Genomic DNA, 26,142 nt, shown 5'->3' on the forward strand with positions numbered 1-26,142 from the left:
GACACTGAAAAGTGGTAACATACTTATTTTAGTACACATAAAGTGCCGTGCAATATATATTTCCCAAATATAAACTCTTTTTACTTATTCCACCCATACATTATAATCAGTGTGCAAGGAAGGAGCTGGATCACGCCCACTGGCTTTGGTCCATGACACATAGCCATCAGGGCTAGTAGCCATTGATAGCCTTCTCTTCCAGGAATATGTTTACCTCCTTTTTAAAGCCATCCAACTACATCTTAAGGTAGCCAATTCCAAAGTTTAACTATGAACTGTGTGAAGAAGTCCTTCCTTTTATCTGCCCTGAACCTCACACCAATCAGTTTCTTGGGATGACTCTGAGTTCTAATATTTTGGAGAGGGAGAAAATGTCTCCACATTCTCCACAACGGTGCATCATTTTGTGCACCTCTATCATGTCTCCCCTTCGCATCCTTTTCCCCAGGCTAAACAATCCCAGCTGTTGCATCCTTCCCTCATCTCACCAGTGTATACCTGGAATTGGAATTTTTCCTCCAATGTTCATCACTTGGTTATGCTGAACCACGTTTGCCATTTTGATGCCCATTCTCTCCATTTGAAAAGATCCTTTTGGAGCTTTGCGCAATCCCTTTTTGTTTTAACCAGCTGAAATAATTTGGTGTTATCAGCACATTTGGCCACCTCACTGATTACTCTTAATTCCAGATTATTTATAAACAAATTAAAGTACTGCCCCCATTACAGATCCCTGTGGGGGACCCCACTGTTTATATTTCTCCATTGTGAGAATTTACCATTTATTCCTACTCCCTGCTTTCTGTTCTTTAAGCAGTTACCAACCCATAAAAACGACCTCTCCTCTTATTCAATGACTGCTTAGTTTGCTCAGGAGTGAAATAGTTCATCAACTGTCTTTTGGAAGTCCAAGTAAATAATGTCTACTGGATCACTCCAGTTTATTCACATGTTTATTCACATTCTCAAAGCACTCTAAAAGGTTAGCGAGACAGGACTTAACAGTATTTTTGTGGAAGCCATGCTGATTCTTTTTCAGCAGCATGTGTAATTTTGTATGCTTCATAATTTTACCTTTAATAATACTTTTCACCAATTTACCTGGAAACAGCTTGTACTTCTCTGGATCCCATTTTAAAAATTGCCATTAAAATTGCCGACTCTCCAGTCCTCTGGTGCAGATGCTGAACAGGGACATATTACATAATTTTGTTAAAAGATCAGCAATTTCACCAACTGAATCCAGTGATTTGGTAGCTTTCAAGTTATCAGTAAAGTATAAAATGTCATTTCTTGTCCCTTCCTGAAAATATCAATTCAGGCATCTTCTGCAGTGAAGACAGATGAAAAGAACCATGTCCGTGGTTTCTTTATCATGATGTGTGAATGAGGAACTCTAGCTTCATCCTCCCCCACTTGCAAGAGTCATAAGCCACAAGCAACTGTGGGTTTAAAAATGAGGATAAGAGAAGATAACTGCCCAGAGAGCTTTGGCTATTGGATGGTATAGAAATGCAATAAATAAATAAATAATAACTGTGCAGATTTTATATAATGTTAGCCTATAAAGTGCACTACAAGACTGGTTCACCAACTACGGCCAATCCTGAACAGGCATAGCTTGGCCATGGTGGTACAGGCATTGGTAACTTCAAGACTGGATTACTGCAACGCGCTCTATGTGGGGCTGCCCTTGAAGCTGTTCCAGAAGCTGGAGCTAGTGCAGAATGCTGCAGCTCGGCTGTTGTCTGGAGCTGCCCCTTTCCAGCATGTAACTCCTCTGTTGAGGGAACTGCACTGGCTGCCTATTCGCTACCAGGCCAGGTTTAAGGTTCTTGTACTTGTGTACAAAGCCCTAAACAACTTGGGACCAGGATACCAGAGAAAACGCCTTCTCCCCTACCAACCTGCCCGGTCACTGAGGTCATCCGAGGGCCTGCTCCTGGTGGTTCCACCTAGACCCATCCTCCGATTGGAGCCCACCAGGGGAAGAGCCTTCAGCGTGGTGGCCCCCCTCCTGTGGAATTCCCTGCCTCTGGAGGTCAGGCAGGCTCCAACTTTGTACTCTTTTCGGCACCTCCTGAAAACATCGTTATTCCAGGAAGCCTTTCCTTAATGTCCAGCCATGGTTCACTGTATTTGCTTCTTTTAACATCTGTTTTATGTGTTTTATTCTGTTTTTACTTTCATTTTATCTTGTACACCGCTCCGAAATTTTCAATGGGGAGCGGTATATAATATTGTAAATAAATAATAAATAAAAACACGAGACGTTTGGATCAATGTTTTTCATATTTGTACCATTTTCCGCCTTTTTTTTTTAATTGGTGCTTTGCATTTTAATTTAAGGGGCTTTTTTTTAGTAGTGCTGATCCTTGCTTGCCTGCTTGTATAACAATTGACTTAAGTGACGCATATTTTTCATTTAATTAAAAGCTTTAAGATATAAATATGTACAAATATCAAACCAGCAGTTATTTTGTTTCCATTTTAATACTTGCTGGGATTTTATTGATTTCAGAATAATTAATGTCTCCAGGATTGGAACGACTTATTTTCTCCCTTTTATTTTCTCCTTTCCCCATGTGTTTTCTCCCACTTTCCGGCTTTTCCAGCCCATGAAAGTAGGCTTTATTTTTCCTGGATTCTTCCACAGACACAGCTGTGTAGCTTTGCCAGTTGAGATACTCCAAATTCCCCATTTCCCTGAAGCATAGTTTTGAATCTGGCCCAGGGACTCGGGAGAGAGGCATTAAGCCTTTTTAACACTCTAAAACTGGTTTCGCTAATATTCTGTGCACGCTCCATCTGCTTTTGTGTTTGTCTAAAGCAAATGGATTTGAGAGCAATTTGCTTTGCTGGTATTAGTCCAGAACTATCCAAAATAACATAAGGAGAGTCTGAAGTTAATTAGGGTGCAGAAATTAAATATCTGAAGGTCAAGGGTGATGTGATTTCTAAACCTTCCTGTACTGGGGCCATGGCTACCGTGCTCTTGATGCACAGAGAAGTTGTTTTACTTGTCTACAATACTTCTGGCAAATGAATATAGCTGCATTACCCATGCCAGATTGGCAGCAACCTGTGACTTCAGGGAGCGTGCGTTGTCTCCCACAGGCTGCCCTTATGGCATACTGCAATGCTAAATGACAGTTGCGTGACATTTTCAGTAGAACAGACTGTGATATTACAATTGGACTGCTTTGTGGGGAGGAACATATTACCTGCAACCAATGTGCTGTATATATCTCATCCATGATGGGTTAGGGTCTGAATTCCAGAGCTCTGCATTCTAATTGCTTCTCCTGGCAGCCTTAACCTCTAATCTCTTCCCATGCTGGAGGGTTACTCTGATTCAGGTTAGACATGTAGAATTATAGAATCATAGAATAGTAGAGTTGGAAGGGGCCTATAAGGCCATTGAGTCCAACCCCCTGCTCAATGCAAGAATCCACCCTACAACATACTTGACAGATGGTTGTCCAGCTGCCTCTTGAAGGCCTCTAGTGTGGGAGAGCACACCACCTCTCTAGGTAACTGGTTCCATAGTTCTCTTAAGAGTGCTTAGAGCAGGATCTTCACCACAGTATGAACCCAGCTTTTCCAGGGTTTGTTAATGATTTATATACTTGTAGGTCAAATGCTGGATAAGCAAGCGTTTGAGGTATGTCAGCCGTCTGACTCATCCAACCCTTTGGACTTAAGATAGGCTGTGCTTAGGCACAAACCATGGCTTCCTCATAAACCAGAATTTGAAATGGGTTTGAAGTGAGTCTGCAAATCATGGTTACAAGACAATCTGGTTAGTCTTAATCATGGTTCATGTTGAGGTAGCGCTAAACCATGGGTAGCACTGACAGTGGAATTGGGGGCGGTATTGCTCTCATAGGCCATGGCTAGACCAGGCCTATATCCCGGGATTGTCCCGGGATCGTCCCTGTGCATCCAAATGACACACAGGGGATCCCGGGAGCAGGCAGGGACGACCCCTCCATTTGCCTGGGAGAATCCTTAGGTCTAGCTAAGACCATGGTTTGGCTATCATAGTCTGCAGGGAACCACTGTTATATCTGCCCTGGACTAGGAGTAGCCATGTGGACCTCCAACTGTACAGGTATAGTTTTTAATAGTTACTACTGACAGAGGAAAGGATTCCAACTTCTCTCTCTCTCTCTCTCTCTCTCTCTCTCTCTCTCACACACACACACACACACACACACACACACACACACACAGAGAGAGAGAGAGAGAGAGAGAGAGAGAGAGAGAGAGTGAGGGAAATGGTGTAGATCAAAGCTCTGGAGGTCATCAACATGCTAATCTCAACTGTTCAGTCTAGTCTATTTCCATGCAATATCTTGGGCTGATTAGAATCAAAATTGCTTCAGGAGAAGGAGGGGAAACCTGGTTCACCCGACATAATGTGCTCATTATCTGCCCAAGTTTTCAAAAATGCTGCATTCATTAACCTTTCAGCTCACACTTTCTTCAAAGAGATGGCATCTTTTGCACACACTTAATCCTTTCATGTTGGATGTATCAACATGGATTAAATAGGTAGATGAAAGAGCAGTTAAGGATAAACAAATATTGTTTGTAGTGACATTGAATTCTGACTTGAAGGAGCCTTCTTTCTTCAAAGGTTGACTTAAATAATGGGCAATAATTCTAGATTCTGGGATTTTGCAGTTGACAGAACTGTAAAGGAAACAGATGCATATATGCAAAATGTTTACATACATGTAAGCTTTTATAATGTGGCATCATTTGCTACATGATGATTTTAAACTGGAGATGCTGAGGACCGAATCTGGGACCATATTTCATAGAATCATAGAATAGCAGAGTTGGAAGGGGCTTACAAGGCCATCGAGTCCAACCCCCTGCTCAATGCAGGAATCCACCCTAAGGCATCCCTGACAGATGCTTGTCCAGCTGCCTCTTGAAGGCCTCTAGTGTGGGAGAGCCCACAACCTCCCTAGGTCACTGGTTCCATTGTCGCACTGCTCTAAGAGGCAGGAAGTTTTTCCTGATGTCCAGCTGGAATCTGGCTGCCTTTAACTTGAGCCCATTATTCCGTGTCCTGCACTCTGGGAGGATCGAGAAGAGATCCTGGCCCTCCTCTGTGTGACAACCTTTTAAGTCTTTGAAGAGTGCTCTCATGTCTCCCCTCCATCTTCTCTTCTCCAGGCTAAACATGCCCAGTTCTTTCAGTCTCTCCTCATAGGACTTTGTTTCCAGACCCCTGATCATCCTGGTTGCCCTCCTCTGAACACGCTCCAGCTTGTCTGCGTCCTTCTTGAATTGTGGAGCCCAGAACTGGATGCAATACTTTGCATGAAGGAAATACTAAATATTACTTTCATGCAAAGCATGTGCTCTTCCTCTAGCCCCTCCCCATCTTGATGGGGGGCAGATTGTGTTAGGCTTGAACACGAGACCCAAGTTCAAGTACTTGATCTCATGGAGGTGTCAGTTTTTGTGTGTGCAAGACACTTTCCTTTCCAACATGGATCAAGAAACAAGAATTGGTACATAGCCCTTGAGAAATGATAGGTGAAGTAACGTGGGAGAAGAGGGATTGATTTCATATCCATGCAGATGCCTTTGTACTCACTTGTTTTTAACAAAGTCATTGCACATGATTCTCCATGCATGATAACACATATGAGTATAATCTTTGCTTCTGTTTTGCGTCACACGCTGTAATTTCTTGCATGGGACCCTATAAATTTTGAAGGGCTTGTTTACATGTGTGTTTCGGTCTCTTTGAAACACCCCACACACCCTAACAATGGTAGTCAGGTATCAGGGTCTGGGGAACGGCCACTTACTCTGCTGTGACTTTGGGCTCATCCAGACCAAGCAGGATATTCCACTATGAAAGACGTATGAAAACGGTATATAAAAGGCAGGAGCCAAAACGACTACTTTATAGTGGTATTGAAGTACACTGCAGGATCTTCACTACTGCTTTTTAGTGGTACTGAAATGCACTAACAGCTGTTTACTACAACTTTATTAGATTGTAAGCCTATGCGGCAGGGTCTTGCTATTTACTGTGTAATCTGTACAGCACCATGTACATTGATGGTGCTATATAAATAAATAAATAAATAAATAATAATAATAATAATAATAATAATAATAATGACACATCTACACCAAGCTGGATATTGCACTATGAAAGCAGTATGAAAGCGGTATATTTATTTTTTATTTATTTATTAATTGCATTTCTATACCACCCAATAGCCGGAGCTCTCTGGCCGTTCACAAAAATTAAAAACATTCAAAGTATAAAACAACAGTATAAAACCATAATATAAAATGCAATATAAAAGCTCAACCAGATAAAAACAGCAGCAATGCAAAATTACAAATATAAAACACCAAGTTAAAATTTATTTATAGACTGTTAAAGTACTGGGAGAATAAAAAGGTCTTCACCTGGCGTCTAAAAGCATAGAATGTAGGTGCCAAACGAACCTCCTTAGGGAGCTCATTCCACAGCTGGGGTGCCACAGCAGAGAAGGCCCTCCTCCTGGTAGCCACCTGCCTCATATGGTATATGTCAATGGGCCCCAACAGTTGTCAGTGCCCTTCAATACTGCTGTAAAGCAGTCGTGTGGCTCCTGCCTTTTATATACCGCTTTCATAGTGCAATATCCTGCTTGGTGTAGATGAGCCGTTTGTGTTCCTCAAACTAGAGGAAAGGAAAATATGCGACACCCTCCTCCACACGTGCTCTCTCCTTCTCTCTTGCTTTGTGGCAGAGTCCTCTTCAGCTGCATCCTTTTCAATCCCTCAAGATTTGCAAACCTCAGAGCTGGGACACTGGCCCCTTGGTTTTTGAAGACTATAGGTTTCTAACCTCTTCATTTCACATATGTTTGCACCAATCAATGGTTTTGCTTTTCTTTTACTGAAGCCCATGGTCATACTGGTTTGGCTAAATGGACAATGAGATAATAGTACTGCTGATTTGAAACAGGAGTACCTGCTCATTTCTTTCAATTAGTTTCTAACACCTTGCAGTTTGGTGGGCCATCTGTGTGTGTACACCTGCTTTGGTTTCTCTGGTGCTTAATGTTCAAAAGAAGAAGATGCTTCAAGGTTCAAGACTCCTTGCTTTGCCCTTGCAACCCTAGAAGCACAGGATCCTGCAGGGTTCTCCGGCTGAAACACCTGTGTCTCTCACTTGGCCTCGGCCCCATAGGGGACCTATCCTTGCTTGCTGCCCTTTCTGCCCTTCTGTTATAGTGCCAGAACTTCTGCTGGCTCACCTGTACTCGGTGGCAGAATCATGAGCATACAGCTGATGATAGGAGAGCAGAAAAAAAGAAGCCATCTCATGTGTCCTATTTTTACAGTGAAAATGCTACCCCTGCAAATCATTCTCCTGAACAACTGCCAAGTGATGCGTTAGGGTGGATTCCTGCATTGAGCAGGGGGTTGGACTAGATGGCCTTGTAGGTCCCTTCCAACTTTGCTATTCTATGATTCTATGATTACCAAGTGGTTCCCAGTGGCATGGGTGTAGTGTTTCTTTGGATCCCTATCCCGGCAGGACCTATTGTGCAGCTCCTTCTCATGAAATTGTCGCCAGATCTGATTGCTCCCCATCTCCATAGAGGGCGGGCCTTCAGATATTACAGCACTGTTGAGGAATAATCCGTCTGAGAAGCCACTCACCTGCAACTGCTGTTCTGTCTAAAGGGCACTTCTGTTATTGAATGCGTAGAGACGAGAAAGACAGATGTGATATATGCAGTGGAAGAATAGTGGTAAATTAGTCGTTGTGACAAATTATTTGCCTTTTAAAGGGCAAAAATAAGTCCCCCAATCCCTCAGTCAAGAGTGTGCAAGAGAAACCAAGTGTGGGTTTTCTTTCCTTTGACTTAACCACTTTCTCATTAGCATTCTATGTGCCATTGCTGGTTCTATAAATAATGTTCAAGGAGATGTTTGATTGCCAGGATCCTGTACGCTCTACAATCCCCTCAACAGCACGGGCTTTACATCGTCTTAGTGATTCTTTGGCATCTCCAGCATTAACTGTAACCATTTTTAATTAAACTGATTTAGTAGCAGAATGCAACACTCAAGAAAATGAGAGGTTGGAACAAATCGTTATTTATTCCAGCACAGTAGTAATGGCTGTTGAAATAGATTGTTCTAATTAACATAAAAGAGGAGGCTGTGTACATTTAAAGAAAACACAACCATGCCCCATGGCTGCTCATAAACCTATGTGAGGCCCATGGATTGGAGCAGAATTGGACCAAATCTGAGTTCTGAGGGCTGTGAACTGTTGGTACTGTCTGTAGCTGTAGTGGCACTAAGAACTTCTGGTGGAGTGGGGTGGTGGTGGCCTGAAGGAGAGCTCCCCCCTGTACCCACAAGGAGAGCAGAACTGGGAACCACGTAATACCATCATTAGAAATAGAAATAATAAATCATTGGCAGTATCTGGGATTTCAGATCTCTTAGGGCCCAACAAAATAATATCATAGAATCATAGAACAGCAGAGTTGGAAGGGGCCTACAAGGCCATCGAGTCCAACCCCCTGCTCAATGCAGGAATCCACCCTAAAGCATCCCTGACTATGGTGGTTGTCCAGCTGCCTCTTGAAGGCCTCTAGTGTGGGAGAGCCCACAACCTCACTAGGCAACTGATTCCATTGTTGTACTGCTCTAACAGGAAGTTTTTCCTGATGTCCAGCTGGAATCTGGCTTCCTTTAACTTGAGCCCGTTATTCCGTGTCCTACACTCTGGGAGGATCGAGAAGAGATCCTGGCCCTCCTCTGTGTGACAACCTTTTAAGGATTTGAAGAGTGCTATCATGTCTCCCCTCAATCTTCTCTTCTCCAGGCTAAACATGCCCAGTTCTTTCAGTCTCTCTTCATAGGGCTTTGTTTCTAGACCCCTGATCATCCTGGTTGCCCTCCTCTGAACACGCTCCAGCTTGTCTGCGTCCTTCTTGAATTGTGGAGCCCAGAACTGGACGCAATACTCTAGATGAGTCCTAACCAGGGCTGAATAGAGAGGAACCAGTACCTCCCGTGATTTGGAAGCTATACTTCTATTAATGCAACCCAAAATAGCATTGGACTTTCTTGCAGCCATATCACACTGTTGGCTCATATTCAGCTTGCGATCTACAACAATTCCAAGATCCTTCTCGTTTGTAGTATTGCTGAGCCAAGTATCCCCCTGTCTTGTAACTGTGCATTTGGTTTCTATTTGCTAAATGTAGAACTTGGCATTTATCCCTATTAAATTTCATTCTGTTGTTTTCAGCCCAGCACTCCAGCTTATCAAGATCACTTTGAAGTTTGTTTCTATCGGTTGCGTTTCACATACTATTTTCTTTTTTAAATAGCTGTGGGGTGGTGGTGGGGAAAGATGCTGATCAGGATCAGGACTGTGGTGCGCAGGGAGGCTTAATACCTTTTCCATGTGCCCAGTGCTGATGAAAATCCACACACCAAGCTGCTATTTCTCCTGGAAGGAAAACGAAACCGATGAACCCAATTTTATTATTGTGAAATGCTTTGAGAACCAGTAGGTTTGAAAAGAAGTGTACAAATATTGTAACATAAAAATGATCCTGCACCTTTTGCGCACAGAGTTTTATGAAAATGTCAGGGAACTCTCAAGTAAGCAAGTGTCTGTACGTCTTCATTATTTTACCCATTTAATCCCCCTTGGGGGAATAAGGATGGTGCAGAGTTCAAGAGCCTCTGTTCCTAGATAGATCTTTTGTTGACTTGTCATTTCTTTGCTGCTTTCTGTTGCTGCAGTTTGTCATATTCTTTACACAGCTATTTGCTCATTGTCTTCCTGCCAACTAAAGCATCATTTCTCTTCTCTCTTTCCAGGTTATCCTGCTGGTTATCCCACAGCTGCCCCTACCTACAACCCAAACATGTATCCGACTACCAGCCCCGGCTATGCTCCAGGTAAACAGAACATTCTGTTTATAAACTGTTTTTCCACACTTAGCAGTATCTAAAATCTCTTTTAATTCTAAGAACATAAGAATAGAATCATAGGATAGTAGAGTTGGAAGGGGCCTACAAGGCCATCGAGTCCAACCCCCTGCTCAATGCAGGAATCCACCCTAAAGCATCCCTGACAGATGATTGTCCAGCTGCCTCTTGAAGGCCTCTAGTGTGGGAGAGCCCTGCTGGATCAGACCAAGGGTCCATCCAGTCCAGCACTCTGTTCACACATTGGTCAACCAGCTGTCGACAAGCAGGACACGGTGCAACAGCACCTTCCCACCCACGTTCCCCAACAACTAGAGAATACAGGCTTACTGCCTTGAATACTGGAGGTAGCACTTAGCAATCAGGGCTAGTAGCCATGGATAGCCTTCTCCAGGAATTTATCCAACACCCTTTTAAAGCTATCCAAATTGTCCTTCATTGTTTTTAAGCAACATATTGTGGTTTGTGCTTTTCAGCAGGTATTTCATTCTCTTAGTACTATAACTACATCTGCCATTATCAACACATCATTAGGTTTTACAAAATGTACCACGGAACATTTAGCAGTACACTATAAAGTCTGTTGCCAGGTGTATTCTCATTAAGAACTGAAATATTTCTGCATGCACTATGGAACTGAACCAATGGTACATAGCGATGGCATGCCTACTACTGCATAGGTTGGCTGGATTGCTTATTGTCCATATTCTGGAATTGGGTAATGCAAGCCATTTCCCTCTCTGATCTCCCCACCCCCATCCCTCAGTTTCCTAGGGGACTGGCTACTGCATCCTCTGGTTGTGATGTTGCTGAATGCCAGGTTAGTTTGTAATCATCCATGATATGATGGAACCGACCCGGGCTTCCTGGATGGGTGAGCTGGGCAGGGTAGACATGACCCAACTTTGCCCACCTGGTTACTCTGTGCAGCACCAGCCCAGGCTGGAGGGCCAGGAATGTGTGTGTGTGTGCGAGTCAAGCTACGTAAAAGCTCAGTCTCACTCACAAGGAAACCTGTACCTTGTGTTGGTACAGGTTTCAAAGAGACAAATTGGGGATGCTGTTGGTATGCCAACCACCTTGCTACCCAATGGACTCCTGACTGAGCTGACTGAGGCGGTCTTGGATGTTATATTGGAGAACCATAGGAATCTGGTCTTGGGAGACTTCAACATCCGTTCTGTGGCTGCCTTAACAGGACCACCTCGGGACTTCGTGCCCTCCATAACAACCGTAGGGTTGTCTCAGTTTGTCACTGGCCCAACGCATACAGCACAGCATGCCCTTGATTTGGCCTTGCCTCAGGGCGTGAGGTCTGGATAATGGGGGGGATGGGGGTGGAAATCACCCTGTTGTCATGGTCAGACCACTTCCTGGTGAAATTTGGACCATGGTGCTTGAAGGAGTGGGGGAACCCATTAAGATGGTCTGTCTCCAGAGACTTATCGAATGCAAGCGATTCCTGAATCCTCTGGGGGATCTTTCAGTAGCCAGAGCTGATGATTCTGTCACGGTCCTTGTCACACTATGGAATGGCAAGATGTGATAGGCCATTGACATAATAGCTCCTGAGCACCCTCTATGGCATTGTGGAGCACGGAAGGCTCCCTCGTTGACTGGTTGGCTTTGGAGAATGAAACAGGCCAGAAGACAGAGTGCAAGTGGCGTATGACTCATACTGAAGGTGATCGAGCACACCTAAGGGTGTTTAATCATGCCTACTGTGTGGTGATGAAGGAAGAAAGAAGGCTTACTTTGCCACTTCTATCACATTCTCTAGTAGCCGTCCAGCTGAGCTCTTCTAAGTGGTTTGGGGGTTGCTTTCATCAAACCCAGTGAATCTAATAATGAAACCCTCGGAAGCCCACTGTGATGAGTTTGCAAGACACTTCAAGGATTAAATCACTCACCTTCATCGCTTAGATTCATGCTACTTGAATTCCGCTATTGATGCATTGTCTTTTGAGGTGTCTAGTGCATTCTCTTATCCTGTTTTGTGGGATCAATTTCAGTTTTTGGAGCCTGAGCACATGGACAAGACACTTGCATCTGTATGACCCCCCTGCATGCTCTCTTGACCCTTGCTTTTCATGGCTTATTTGAGCTAGCTGTGGGACATGGTGGTGTGCACGAGGGTGTGGTCCCTTCTGCCTTGACGGAGGCAGTTGTATGACCTGGAAAAACCCTCTCTGGATCCCAAGATTATAGAATCATAGAATAGCAGAGTTGGAAGGGGCCTACAAGGCCATCGAGTCCAACCCCCTGCTCAATGCAGGAATCCACCCTAAAGCATCCCTGACAGATGGTTGTCCAGCTGCCTCTTGAAGGCCTCTAGTGTGGGGAGCCCACAACCTCCCTATGTAACTGATTCCGTTGTCGTACTGCTCTAACAGTCAGGAAGTTTTTCCTGATGTCCAGCCGGAATCTGGCTTCCTTTAACTTGAGCCCGTTATTCCGTGTCCTGCACTCTGGGAGGATTGAGAAGAGATCCTGGCCCTCCTCTGTGTGACAACCTTCTAAGTATTTGAAGAGTGCTATCATGTCTCCCCTCAGTCTTCTCTTTTCCAGGCTAAACATGCCCAGTTGTTTCAGTCTAACTGACTGCTAAAAGTCTAAAAGTCTGCTAACTACAAGCACCCTGTTGGGTGTTGAGAAAGTGATGGCTCCCATTACCAACTTCAGTTGGTACACCAATTACGCCAGTTCCTGGAGAGAGATAGCCTAGCCACAGTAATCCATGCGCTGGTAACTTCACGCTTAGACTACTGTAATGCACTCCGTGTGGGACTGCCCTTGTGCCTGATTCAGAAGCTGCAGCTAGTGCAGAACGCAGCAGCTAGGGTGCTCACTGGGACACCCACATAAAAACTGTGTTAAAAGATCTGCACCAGTTGCCTATTAGCTACTGAGCCATGTTCAAGGTTATGTTATTGTCATACGAAGCCCTAAACAACTTGGGACCAAGTTGTTAAATGGATGCTGCTGTTTTTATACTGTTGTTTTTATGTGTCTGATGGTTTTTAAATTTTGTATACTTTTAATGTTTACTGTTTTTAGCTTTTGTGAACCGCCCAGTGAGCTTCGGCTGTGGGGCGGTATATAAATGTAATAAAATAAATAAAATAAATAATAATAATAATATCTTGCAGAGCGCCTTCCCATACCAGGCCAACCTTTAAGATCATCTAGGAGGCCTTGCTGGTCATTCCAAAATTATCAGAATGTATTGCCGTGTAGTAACTCAACGGGGGGCATTCTCAGTCGCAGCACCCACCCATTCAGGAGGCAGGAAGTGTGGCATGTTTCGAACACCTCCTGTAAACACACTTAGTCACCCAGGCTTTCCCTGGCCTGTAATTAAATTAATCATGCAGCTCCATTTTACTGCTCCCTTGTATTGCAGCTATTGTAGCTGGAATTGTTTTTAATATTGCATTTTAAATGTGATTTCAGTATGTATATGTGAACTCCTTAGTGGTTTTATTATATGTAGTGCAGTGGTTCTCAACCTTTTTTGCTCCATTCCCCCCTTTCACCATTGTTCAGAAAATAATTCCCCCTTCCCAAGATTTTGTTGTTTATTCGTTCAGTCGCTTCCGACTCTTCGTGACTTCATGGACCAGCCCACGCCAGAGCTTTCTGTCTGCTGTCGCCACCCCCAGCTCCCCCAAGGTCAAGTCCGTCACCTCCAGAATATCATCCCTCCATCTTGCCCTTGGTCGGCCCCTCTTCCTTTTGCCTTCCACTTTCCCTAGCATCAGCCTCTTCTCCAGGGTGTCCTGTCTTCTCATTATGTGGCCAAAGTACTTCAGTTTTGCCTTTAATACCATTCCCTCAAGTGAGCAGTCTGGCTTTATTTCCTGGAGTATGGACTTTCCAAGATAGTCTAACTCAAAAGGTGCATTCCAAATAATATGCATATAATATTGAAAATCTTTTATTTTTTTTCTATATTAGTCCATTTAAAGGGGCAACGCAAAGCATGGCCCCTTTTACATTCTCATCTCCCATGCTTTGCGTTGCCCCTTTAAATGGGAAGCTTGAAACTTCTAGGATTGCGAGGGAGGGAGGGAAAAGAGAGCAAAGGCCTGGCTTTTGCAGACGACAGGACACTTTTCTGGGACGTTTTTAATAACACGTGTAGGAAGACATAATCTACAGGATATCATACTTTGCTGAATAGTGGTCTCAATCCCCCCCCCAACCCTAACATTCCCCCCTTGTTGAGAACCCATGATGTAGTGGTATAAAAAAATATCACATATAAATGAATAAATAAAGAAATGTAGAAACATAGTTCTAGCTCACATTGAAGTATCTACACTTCAAAATATCTACTGGACAAAACTGTGTCCAGTGAATAAAGCAGTATATAAATGTTAACACTAATAAATAAATGAAAATAAAATGAATATTTTGGCTTAGGATTGCTGCTAGACTGACATTGACTAAGTCTAAATGTGACAAAATAGGCCTAATATGGTTGAAGATGTTCTACGTTGCTTTCGTTTCTGTATTGTGTCTGGTTATGTGGGACACACCAAGAGAAAACTGCTAGTATACCCCTAGGGAACCCCCCCCCCCCAGGTTTCTGTGATCCCCAGTTACTGACTCACACAGAGCTGCCCACTGTACTTCTGCTTGATTTAATGCCCTAGCTTTTCCTTCTTCCAATCAGCTTGCTTTGATGGCAAGTATTTATTCTGAGGGTACACTGAGTGCATTTCTTGTTGCAACTCTGAGTGAGATATTGCCCCAGGCTTCCTTCCTTCCAGGGAAGGGGCATGCTTTGATCAGTGGCTTATGCAGAAATATAGGAGCTTCTCTGAAGGATGGGTAGTTCTTACGCTAAAAATAACCCTTTTGTAGTGTAAGAGGTAAGCATGCCTCCCATTTTAATTCAGATTATATGGAAAGAGAGAGAGAGAGAAAGAAATGGAAATGTTGTCTTGGGCTTTGATCCTCAGAAAACGGTGAGTTCCACTGAAATCAACATGACCCAAGGTGTGATTCAGTTTGGCCCAGTTTTTCCACTCTTTGGAATTTTACTCATGTAATGTGTTCATTATGTCGTGGAATTGAATATTTTGCAGAGTTCGTAGCACACGCGATAGCTGGAATCACTAAGTTTCTGACTTGAGAGGCTTACTGAGAAAAAGTCAATACTCACAGATTTTGTCAGTAAGAATAACTTTACTGAACAAACTTTCCTTTACATATGGTCATCAATATATACAGCACACTTCACCAACAGCAGCAAACAGTACAAAGATAACAGTGACAACAGTCCCCACAAAATGACAACAAGATGCCTTTATACAGGGACATCTTCAATACTTTTTCCTTTGGTTCAGTTAACCAATTGTCGCTACTCCAGGTCTTGCACGTAGGCCAAAACTGCCAGGCTCCGGTTTGAGCACCTGCTGCAGTCCAGAGACAAATCTGCCAAGCACTTTAACTCTTTAAAGTCCTTTCTTTCCTCTGGGGAGAAAATTCACCCCAACACATTATTGATATTTATTTAGATAGCACCAACAGTGTACTTGGTGCTGTACAGTAGGTACAAATAAAACAGCAACAATATTCTGCCCAAAGGCTTACGATCTAATAATGAACACATTACATGAGATCACAGAACTGGATGTGACTGAGATCTGGTAGCTTCCTTCTTGCAATGTTAAATTGTATGATCAACTGGACAACTCCCATGAGATAAGAAAGCTACCCCAAGTAACATCAGAATCATCTCTTACTTCCAGATAATGTGGTAAGGACCAGTGTAATTGTCTTCCAGCTTAGTGCAGACCTTTCCTTTTTATTTAATGGTTTTATTACACTATTAGAATGCAGTTGCACTTCGTTGCTCTCACCTCATTTATCATCGCAAGTACCCTGAGAAGTAGCAATTAGCATCCCCATTTTACAGATGGAAGGTTTGAGGTTATGAGATAATAACTGATTCAGGGCTGCCCGCCAAGCCTGCCATCTCAGTCCAACACTAGAATTTGTTCTCTTATTCTCAATAACCAGGAGTGCCTTTTCTTTTCTATTATTCAAGAATTGGAAATACCTCCTTAGTGGGCATTCTCCAGAAATTCCTGTCAGTTGGCCAACCTGAAATTTCTGGATCCCTCGTTATTTTCTGTTGCAATCATTTGTTATTTGATGTTACTCAGGAAGTAATTCCTGGTCGTGACCTTGGGCTTGGGTAGCTTCCTAAATCAGGTTTTCGGCTAGAAACTCTTAAAAGATGTAAGGGTTGGATTGCCTGCTTCTTTACATTACAGCAAGTTTATTTCGTTTTTGTGGAACACCTTGTAGAAATGAGGTTCTATAAAAAAAACCTCAGTCTCACTCAATCTGTTGTTCTGTGGGTGCCATGGAGTGGGGGTGGGGAATTGTTGCTTTCCAGGGAATAGTCTCATGGGCGGTCCTAGCCAATCAAGGATGGCATATTGACTGTGATGATGCCACAACACTACATGGTCATTCAGATACGATGGGACAAGGGAGAGCGCTTTCTCTGTTGTGGCACCCAAACTGTGGAATGCCCTTCCCTTGGAAGCCCAACTGGCACCAACACTGATGTTACTTCGACGCCAAGTAAAAACATGGCTTTTTAACAGCATCTTGAATCATGTCCATATGACTGTCCACACAACACGCCACACAATGATTGTGCAGGAACTCTCCTTTACACAGCATGGATATTCTGCGTGGAGAGTTTTTCGAAACCCCCCCCCCAAAAAAAAACTCCACCATGGGATGGTTTTCCCATCAGATGACACATTTCTCAACAGTGGTGTAAAAACTCCATCATGGAGTTCTAAAGCCACTGTTGAGAAACGTGTTGTCTGAACTGAGCCACACCCTACCCTGGAGCAAGAAACCAATCTTCCTTGTTCTAAACTCACTGCAATCTTTGAAATAGCAATACTTTAGAATGAACTGAGGTAGCATCGATCTAAGCCATGAATCACAAGGGCCTGGAAAGATGTAGTTCTTGACTGCAGTATCTTTGCACTTTCCACTTTTCCTAGAAGATGGTGTACCTTATTGATAACAGCCCAGTGCATTGAATTACTCAAAATGCATTCTGATCTCAAAGCTGTATTAAACAAATAATATGAAGTCTTCCACTGGCTCATTTGCAAATAAAACCTTTTTAAAAGATGGGTGCTTTTTTCCAGTCCTTGCAGGTAAATAACGTTTAGGATTCCAAAGCATTTTATTTATTTTTATTTATTTATTTATTTATTTTAGTGCACTTATATACCGCTCCCATAGCCAGGGCTCTCTGGGCGGTTTACAGAAATTCTAAAATTCAGATAAAAATGAGTATACAAAATTTAAAATTCTAAAACACAGAACATACACACATAAAGCATTAAAAACCATTTTAAAAAACTAAACATGTGGGTGATTAAGATGTGCCGCCATATGCCTGGGCAAAGAGGAAAGTCTTAACCTGGCGCCGGAAAGATAGCAGCGTTGGTGCCAGGCGAGCCTCGTCAGGGAGATCGTTCCACAGTCTGGGGGCCACCACCGAAAAGGCCCTCTCCCTCGTTGCCACACTCCGAGCCTCTCTCAGAGTAGGCACCCAGAGGAGGACCTTAGCTGTTGAACGTAGTGACCGGGTATATTCACGTCAGGAGAAGCGTTCCGTCAGGTATTGTGGTCCCAAGCCGTGTAAGGCTTTATAGGTCAAAACCAGCACCTTGAATTGGGCTCGGAAACATACAGGCAGCCAGTGCAAGCAGACCAGAGCAGGTGTTATATGGTCAAACCTTCTGGTTCCCGAAATCAATCTGGCCGCTGCATTTTGCACGAGCTGCAGCTTCCGAACCGTCTTCAAAGGCAGCCCTACGTAGAGCATGTTGCAGTAATCTAACTTGGAGGTTACCAGAGCATGGACAACTGAAGCCAGGTTATCCCTGTCCGGATAGGGGCGTAGCTGGGCCACCAAGCGGAGTTTGTAGAAGGCGCTCCGTGCCACTGAGGTCACCTGAGCCTCAAGTGACAATGATGGATTTAAAAGAACCCCCAAGCTACGAACCTGCTCCTTCAGGGTGAGTGCAATCCCATCCAGAACCGGTAGAACACCCCCCATCCTGTCAGCGGAATCACCTACTAACAGCATCTCAGTCTTGTCTGTATTGAGCCTCAGTTTCTCTGAATATTCTCTGAAAGAATATTTCTTGGTTGAATGTCTTGATTCTTGTATGTCGATTTTGTTTTCTGTATATCAGCCCTTGTTGGAAAGAGACGCAAAGCAGGTTAAAGTGATCAATACAGTATTGGCCTGACAGATTTAATGGGAGTCTGACTGCAAGTCTTCATTCTAACCCTTCGGCCCTAAACATGTGTGCCAGGAATCTCCCAGGCAGAATGTCTGATAAATGAAACTGCTTATATTTTAATGGGTAACGAACCCTTCCAGGCCTAGCAGCTCCCTTGGTGAAAACTTTATGATGTATCAGTTCCCTTCTAGGGTTTCTGCTAGAAGGGTTTTGTTCTGTTTTTGGCAATTTTGAGATAAGTAGGTGTACATTTAATTTCCACGAAGGCCCCTTTCTGCCAGATCCCTGTCTATTAATAATGCAGTCTATCAGCTCCCACCCAGAAGGGATGTTATTATTATTATAATATATTTATTGCATGTTGCTAAAATTCAAGCTCGAAATTGAGCTGTAGCTAACTTTTAAGGGCTTATTTCCATCCAGTGCCTGTGCAGTACACAGGGTGCAATAAGATGGTGATTCTGCAGGGATGTCCTTTAATGCAGTTAGAATCCCAGACTGGTCCGGGTTGCCCCTTCCACAGAGTAGGTTGCCATGATAGGAGCAGGACTTGTGTGGACAGAGCAGCCTCTTGCTTAGAAGAGCATTTTCCAGGGGGTTGCTTGCAAGGTTCCTACATTTCTAATTTAGTCTTCAGTCACCAAACTATGGTGAAACGTTTCCCACCAGCATTGTAATATTCTTCTTTTGGGGCTGGTGCTTGGGGCGAAGATTAAGCTTTTAATTAGAAATGAGGATTTGCAGTACATTTAGTTTAGCCTAATTTTCATTGTATATCCAAGCCCTCAGGAAAAGGGTGGACAAAAGTTCAAATAAGAGAGGAAGGAGCGTGCTCATTTAGTTACTCAGGACAAATACTTTGCTTAGTCCTGCTTTCACTAGCGTTTGACTACTCTTGAACAATTTTGACCATGGTTCGACACAGAATTTTCACAATTCTATGTAGAGTTTGTCTAAAATCAGGGCTTTACCGTATTCCTGAGGAACCCTTGAGACACAGGGTAGGTAACCTGGTGCCCTCCAGATGTTTTGGAATATAATTCCCATCAGCCCTGATGGGAATATAACTCCCATCAGCCAGCATAGCTGAAGAGGAGGGATGGAAGTTGTTGGCTAAAACATCTGGAGGGCCACAAGCCGCCCACCCTTGCTTTAAATGACGGTGTGTGCTAATGCCACTTACAGTCCTAGTTAAAAAGTCGGCTGATAGCCTACTCTTATCAACTGTCTTTTGAGCATTATCCTTCACCTTGCTAACCTGTCATTGGTTGTACTGCTGTGATGTCACTGAATGTTCACAAAAGTTCTAACTGCTCAGGAGAAATTGTCAGCAAGTGATGAAAAGTGAAGGAAGTGGAAGGTCAGTTTGGCTGAGGAAACCCTCCTGAGAGGCTTAGGGGAAGGGTACATTGTGTATTGAGCACAAGTAAAGTGTTTGGATATGAGGAACTATAAATCAGTGAGGTGAAAAAGATGGTATTAGAGTGTAGGAAACTGATTTTCATGTATTGTTTTTTAACCAACCAGCCAACTTTGACTGCAGGTCTCTAGTTTCATTTAGATTTCAGTATCCTTGTTATGTATAAACAAGGGCAAAGGCTTATATATGGCTATTTAAAGAAAGCCATGCATGAAATAACTTCTTCCTAAACTGTTCTACATTTCAGACTTTTTGCTCTATTGAATTCCAACTAAGTGGTATTTTATTGGTGTCTCAAGCTACTGCTTTTCTTTTGTGTGTGTATCTGCGCGTGTGTGTGTAAGGAAGTTGCTTGAAGGTCAGGCAAGACCTTTCCTTAAAGAAACTGGTATGATGTCAATCAACCTTCGGATGCTCAACCTCACATGGATTTTATAGCTGCCATTTTACCAGCCAGAATGGCTGCTGCCGCCAGATCCTATTCCAGGGAGGGTATCCATGAGCTCATCTACACCAAGCAAGATATTCCACTATGAAAATGATATGAAAGCAGTATATAAAAGGCAGGAGCCACACGACTGCTTTATAGCAGTATTGAAGTGCACTGAGAACTGTTGGGGCCCATTGACACAGACCATATACCACTTTCATACCACTTTCGTTGTTATATCCAGCTTGGTGTAGATGTGTCAATGAGCCCCAACAGTTGTCCGTGCACTTCAGTACCACTATAAAGCAGTCGTGTGGCTCCTGCCGTTTATATACCGCTTTCATACCGCTTTTATAGTGGAATACCCTGCTTGGTGTAGATGAGCCCCATGTCTTTTGTTGCATAGGGCCTCTGAGGGGCAGGGGGGCACTCAACCAGGAATCAGTGTGGCTAACAGAGAAGAGGCGAGTATGGATGGATGAAAGTATCTAACGGAGCTGCACAGCTACGCATAGTAGGGTAGCAGCTTTGGGGGTGGTGGTGGAGAAGAAGCAAGAAAAGAGCCATTGGATGGGAGGTATCGCAAAGTGTATTGGCTTAGCACAGAGGTGGGGAAGCTTTTTCAGCCCAGAGACCCGTTCCAAAATTGAAGATGTCTCGGGGTGGGGTGGGGGTGTCATTCCAGTAATGGGCAGGGTCAAAAGGACAATGGATGACGGCAAAGGGAACATGGCTGGACATCAACAAATGTGAGTCTTAGCTATTTTAAATAGATCATGGAATCATAGAATAGTAGAGTTGGAAGGGGCCTATAAGGCCATCGAGTCCAACCCCCTGCTCATTGTAGATAGTAGAGTCTATGCATGTCTGCTCAGAAGTAAGCCCTATTGCATTCAATGGAGCTTACTTCAAGGTAAGTGTACCTAGCGTACTAGTCAATGGGGAAAAAAACAAAACAAATGTTATAGATAGCATTGTAAAACCCAAGCCAAGAAACCAAACTCAGGGTGACATTTACAGATCTCCCCAGCATGCCCCCGCCCCCCATGTAGAACTCAGCCAACTGAAAGAAATACAACTCCCTCGCAGAAATGGTATAATTAGCACCCCTAAATCCAAGTAGAAGAATTGTACTTCCTGATCTCGGCTGCCCTCTCCTTCCTAAGATTCATCCTCCATTCCGCTCACCAAAATGTAATTGTGATCGATTGGGACTCAACAGGAAAAATGTAGCTGTGCCTGAGTGGGAGCTGCGGAAACAGACAGGTGCGAGTCCCTGCAGAGCACGGACTTTATTGCTATTAAGGTGGCGATATTTTTTTTATTCTCCTGATCATTTGATGGCTCATTTGTTTTATTGCTCCTAGTCTGTTCCATTATAATGTAGGATTTTACGATGGGGTGGTGGTGTATTTTTGATGTTTCAGTAGCTTTTGACTCTTTGTGAGCCACATTAAATATTTTTTTAAAGGAGAAAGGCATAAATATTTTAAATAAAATAAAATACATCAGATTCAGATGTTTGGTGACTGCTGTTAACCAAGAGCTGCTTAACACATACAGGTTTGTTGCAGGATGACTGCAACAGCAACAGAGAGCTCCAGCTGTTCGGCGGTATAGAAATGTAATAAATAAATAAATAAAGTAATAAACAGCAAAGGATGATGTATATCATAGAATCATAGAATAGGAGAATTGGAAGGGGCCTACAAGGCCATCGAGTCCAACCCCCTGCTCAATGCAGGAATCCACCCTAAAGCATCCCTGACAGGTGGTTGTCCAGCTGCCTCTTGAAGGCCTCTAGGGTGGGAGAGCCCACAACCTCCCTAGGTAACTGGTTCCATTGTCGTACTGCTCTAACAGTCAGGCAGTTTTTCCTGATGTCCAGCTGGAATCAGGCTTCCTTTACCTTGAGCCCGTTATTCCGTGTCCTGCACTCTGGGAGGATGGAGAAGAGATCCTGGCCCTCCTCTGTGTGACAACCTTTCTAGTATTTGAAGAGTGCTCTCATGTCTCCCCTCAATCTTCTCTTCTCCAGGCTAAACATGCCCAGTTGTTTCTGTCTCTCTTCATAGGGCTTTGCCATGGCTGTAGCACTGTGCACAGAACCTCCATATCATCTCACAGATTATGCTTTCCAATGGACTCGGTTCAGCAGCTAGTCATTGTGTGACATGGATGTGAGCTGCATGTTCAAAACCGCAGTCTTGCTCTGATGCTTTGAAGTGTATGGATGTTAGCCTTTGTAAAATTTATTTATTTATTTATTACACTTATATACCGCCCCCGTAGCCAGGGCTCTCTGGGCGGTTTACAGAAATTCTAAAATTAAGGTAAAAACGAGTATACAAAATTTAAAATTCTAAAACACAGAACATACACACATAAAGCATTAAAAACCGTTAAAAAACTAAACATGTGGGTGATTAAGATGTGCTGTCATATGCCTGGGCAAAGAGGAAAGTCTTAACCTGGTGCCGGAAAGAGAGCAGCATTGGTGCTATGAGGGATAGTTGCTTACTCTCTTCATTTTCTTGTTATTATTTTTTAATTATTAATTTATTTATTTTAAATGGGTGTAAGGCAGTCCAGTGCTCTCTCTGCACAGTAAGGGAGAGATCAGCAAATTAAAAAGGAAAAAAATGTCCTACTGGATGAGCACTCTCACATTTGGACTGAACTCTAGGGGACTCCAGAGCCAAGGAGAAATAAAACACTGCATACAATAATCAATAAAATAAGTGCCAGGGACACCCATACAAGCACATCTTACTCAGCAAACACAATATTGCTAGGTGTGGTCTGAGTGGGAAGGCTCACATTTTCCCCAAATAGGTAATGCGTCACATCCAGTGTTGGGGAAATGCATCTGAATGGTGTGCATGTTTACTGTGCAAAAAAAGCTGATCTTTCTGAATGGTCTTTAGTTATCCTGCAAAGTGGTTTATTCTCCCAACAAACCCTCTTTCAAAGTGGGTTTGAGAAGCCAGAACCATTCTGTTCTCTCACAGTACTTTTCGCTCGGGTAGTACAAGCATAGCCTTGCTCTGCTGTAGTAATTTCTTTGAGAGTCTTGAAAAGTTTTGCCAACCATTGAGACCAAATGTGTGAAAAGCATCCATTCATTCATTCAATGAATGAAGATGTCTTCCGTTCTATAGTCCATGTTCTCAGAGCCACCCCCTCCTGTCTTTTGTCTTCTCTTGCACCATTGTCTGTTCCTTGCCACCTCCATCAGCACCACCACTGGAAAACTGCCCATGGCAAAAAGCCCAGACCCTTAGGGTGTCCTCCTTTTGTGGCGGTATTGGAGAAGAGATCCAGAAGTAGGTAGGACGTTGCTCTGAAACTGCACTGCAATCCTATCTAGCTTACTCCAGTCCTGTCTGCTCCAAATCAGAAAGAGAGTGTCACGACGATGGAACCAATGACCTAGGGAGAGCGGTATGACAATGGAACCAATGATCTAGGGAGGTGGTCCTTACGCCTGGAACGCTCTTCCAGAACATTTGAGAACTACAAGTTCAACCACAGCTTTTAAAGCTCAACTAAAAACTTTTCTTTTTCCTAAAGCTTTTAAAACTTGATGTTGTGCAGACTTCTACTGTTACATTCTACTGTTAGTTTTTCCCTACCCTGTGCCTGCTTACCCTACCCTGTACCTGTTTGCATTCTCTTCCCCTCCTTTTTGTTTTACTATGATTTTATTAGATTGTAAGCCTATGCGGCAGGGTCTTGCTATTTACTGTTTTACTCTGTACAGCACCATGTACATTGATGGTGCTATATAAATAAATAAATAAATAAATAATAATAATAATAATAATAATAATAATAATAATAATAATGGGCTCTCCCACACTAGAGGCCTTCAAGAGGCAGCTGGACAGCCATCTGTCATGGATGCTTGAAGGTGGATTCCTGCACTGAGTAGGAAGTTGGACTCGATGGCCTTGTAGGCCTCTTCTAACTCTACTATTCTATGATCCTATGATCTGGAAAGGGGTCCATCATTCAAATAACAGTTTAGAAAGATGGAAGAAGAGAGGCAGTGAAGAGGAGTTGGGGAGAGTGTGTGTGTGTGTGCGAGAGCTGAAGATTGCTTTCCAGTTACTACTTGATTGCCTCAACCCAATGGCCAATCCAATGGGAAGTTACCTTCACCCTGGCCATAATGCCTACAAGTATTCATATGACCATGTGAAGTTACCTTATGTCAAATCAGACCATTGGTCCATCTATGGTCTACTCACTCTGGCAGCAGCTTTCTTGAGCCGAGAAAGGTCTTTCCCAGTCCTGCTGCCAGTGATGCTGGAAGTGCTGGAAATTGAACTTGGGAGCACTTGCATGCAAATCATGCGCCCGCCTCGCCACGTGGATCGGCACCATCACATTGTAGGGCTCCCCCACCATGTTCCCAGTGGGTGCAAAAGAGGGGATGAAAACTCTCCATATCATGGCGTAAATGCTTGCGCTGGATCCTTGTAGAAGTTACAGCTGGGCTCGAATGCCTCACCGCACGGTGGCTGATTTCAGTAGGGTTCTCAGGGAAACTTCCTGACCGTTAGAGCAGTACGACAATGGAACCAGTGACCTAGGGAGGTGGTGGGCTCTCCCACACTAGAGGCCTTCAAGAGGCAGCTGGACAACCATCCGTCAGGGATGCTTTAGGGTGGATTCCCGCATTGAGAAGGGGGTTGGACTCGATGGCCTTGTAGGCCCCTTCCAGCTCTGCTAGTCTATGGTTCTATGATTCTATGAACTGTAATATGGCTCTGAGTAAACAGGAGAGCAATGGAGTTGGGGGGGGGGCGATAAGCAAAGTTGGGTGGAGGCAAGTATGAAGGGAAGAATGGTGTGATCAGTCCCAACGGGGTGCAGAACAATTTCAAAGCAGGTATTGAGGGTGAGGAAATAACCAATCCTCCCAGCCCACCCACCAGTCATTTCAAACCTTAATAATTACTTTACAAATGTTCTGGACCCAGTTACTCCGACCGTGGGTGACTGGACCTCCATGAAATATCTTACAAAATTGTAGACACCGATTTTTCTGGACAGCTATGTATGATAGCCCCAAATCGGTTACATTTTGTGATAGATTCAAGGCAACTGCTCATATCATCTGTGTGCCTTGTAGGATAAAATGATTTCTAATGACGTTTTCAGGCCACGTTAATAGTTCCAACGACCTCCAAACCGATTCTTTTATCTGTAGAAATTGCCCCACAGTGAAGGGGAAAGTTGGATGTCACCAAAAAAAAGGGGGCATTTTAAAAATGGATAACTGCATCTTGATTGTGATTGCCATCCCTTTATAACACCTTCTCTTCTGTCTTCACTCAAGCTACGCTTCTGATGAAACAGGCCTGGCCTCAGACATCGTCCTCTTGTGCCACTGAGGGTACGTTTCACCTCCCAGTGGACACTGGGACCGAGAACAGAACTTACCAAGCTTCATCAGCAGCATTCAGTAAATAGATTTTTTACTTCTGGGGTTATTACTGGTTGTTTTGCCTTTTTCTCTCCCTCCCTCCCTCCTTCCTTCCCTTTTGATTTGGGTATGGATTGTATGTTGTGTTCATTATCTTTTTAAATTATTATTTTTATAGTTTAGCTGGAAGAGACAGAAATAATATTGGAGGCCAGCTATGTCATTTTTAAACAGGGCACTCTCCATTGGGAATGTTCCCTGTCTTTAAAACGAGACCCTGGAAATCCACTACCTGTCAGAGTAGATCTGACAAATAGATGGGCAAATAGTCTGAACTGGCGTAAGGCAGCTTTCTTTGTTAAGATCACTGAATTGGACTTGATTGGTCACGAATGCTGTTTTCTAGAAACAGGTTGCCTGATGTTGCTCGTAGTTCAATCAGTGGATTAAGGGGTTCCAGGATGAAAAAGGTTAAACACCTTGAAAGTCCCAAAGCCGTTCTATACGCAGTGCAGAAGGAGGTGGGAGAATTCTGGGCTGAACCCCTTCAGACTCTGCAATA

General features: G+C 43.5%; 1 protein-coding gene across 6 annotated transcripts in view; it reads left to right on the top strand.

The window, feature by feature from the left end:
* The window catches only part of FAM168A (family with sequence similarity 168 member A), a 219,641-nt gene that overhangs the window by 153,575 nt on the left and 39,924 nt on the right, over window positions 1-26,142 (top strand). For 3 of the 6 annotated variants that reach the window (XM_063127282.1, XM_063127286.1, XM_063127285.1), the window contains 2 exons: window positions 9,886-9,966; window positions 25,494-25,619. In XM_063127282.1, coding sequence (XP_062983352.1) covers window positions 9,886-9,966; window positions 25,494-25,619 — 207 coding nt within the window. The remainder of the gene's footprint in view (window positions 1-9,885; window positions 9,967-25,493; window positions 25,620-26,142) is intronic. The other 3 variants (XM_063127287.1, XM_063127288.1, XM_063127283.1) reach the window with 2 other exon arrangements.

This window comes from Elgaria multicarinata, chromosome 5 (assembly GCF_023053635.1).
Source record: "Elgaria multicarinata webbii isolate HBS135686 ecotype San Diego chromosome 5, rElgMul1.1.pri, whole genome shotgun sequence".
NCBI lineage: Eukaryota > Metazoa > Chordata > Lepidosauria > Squamata > Anguidae > Elgaria > Elgaria multicarinata.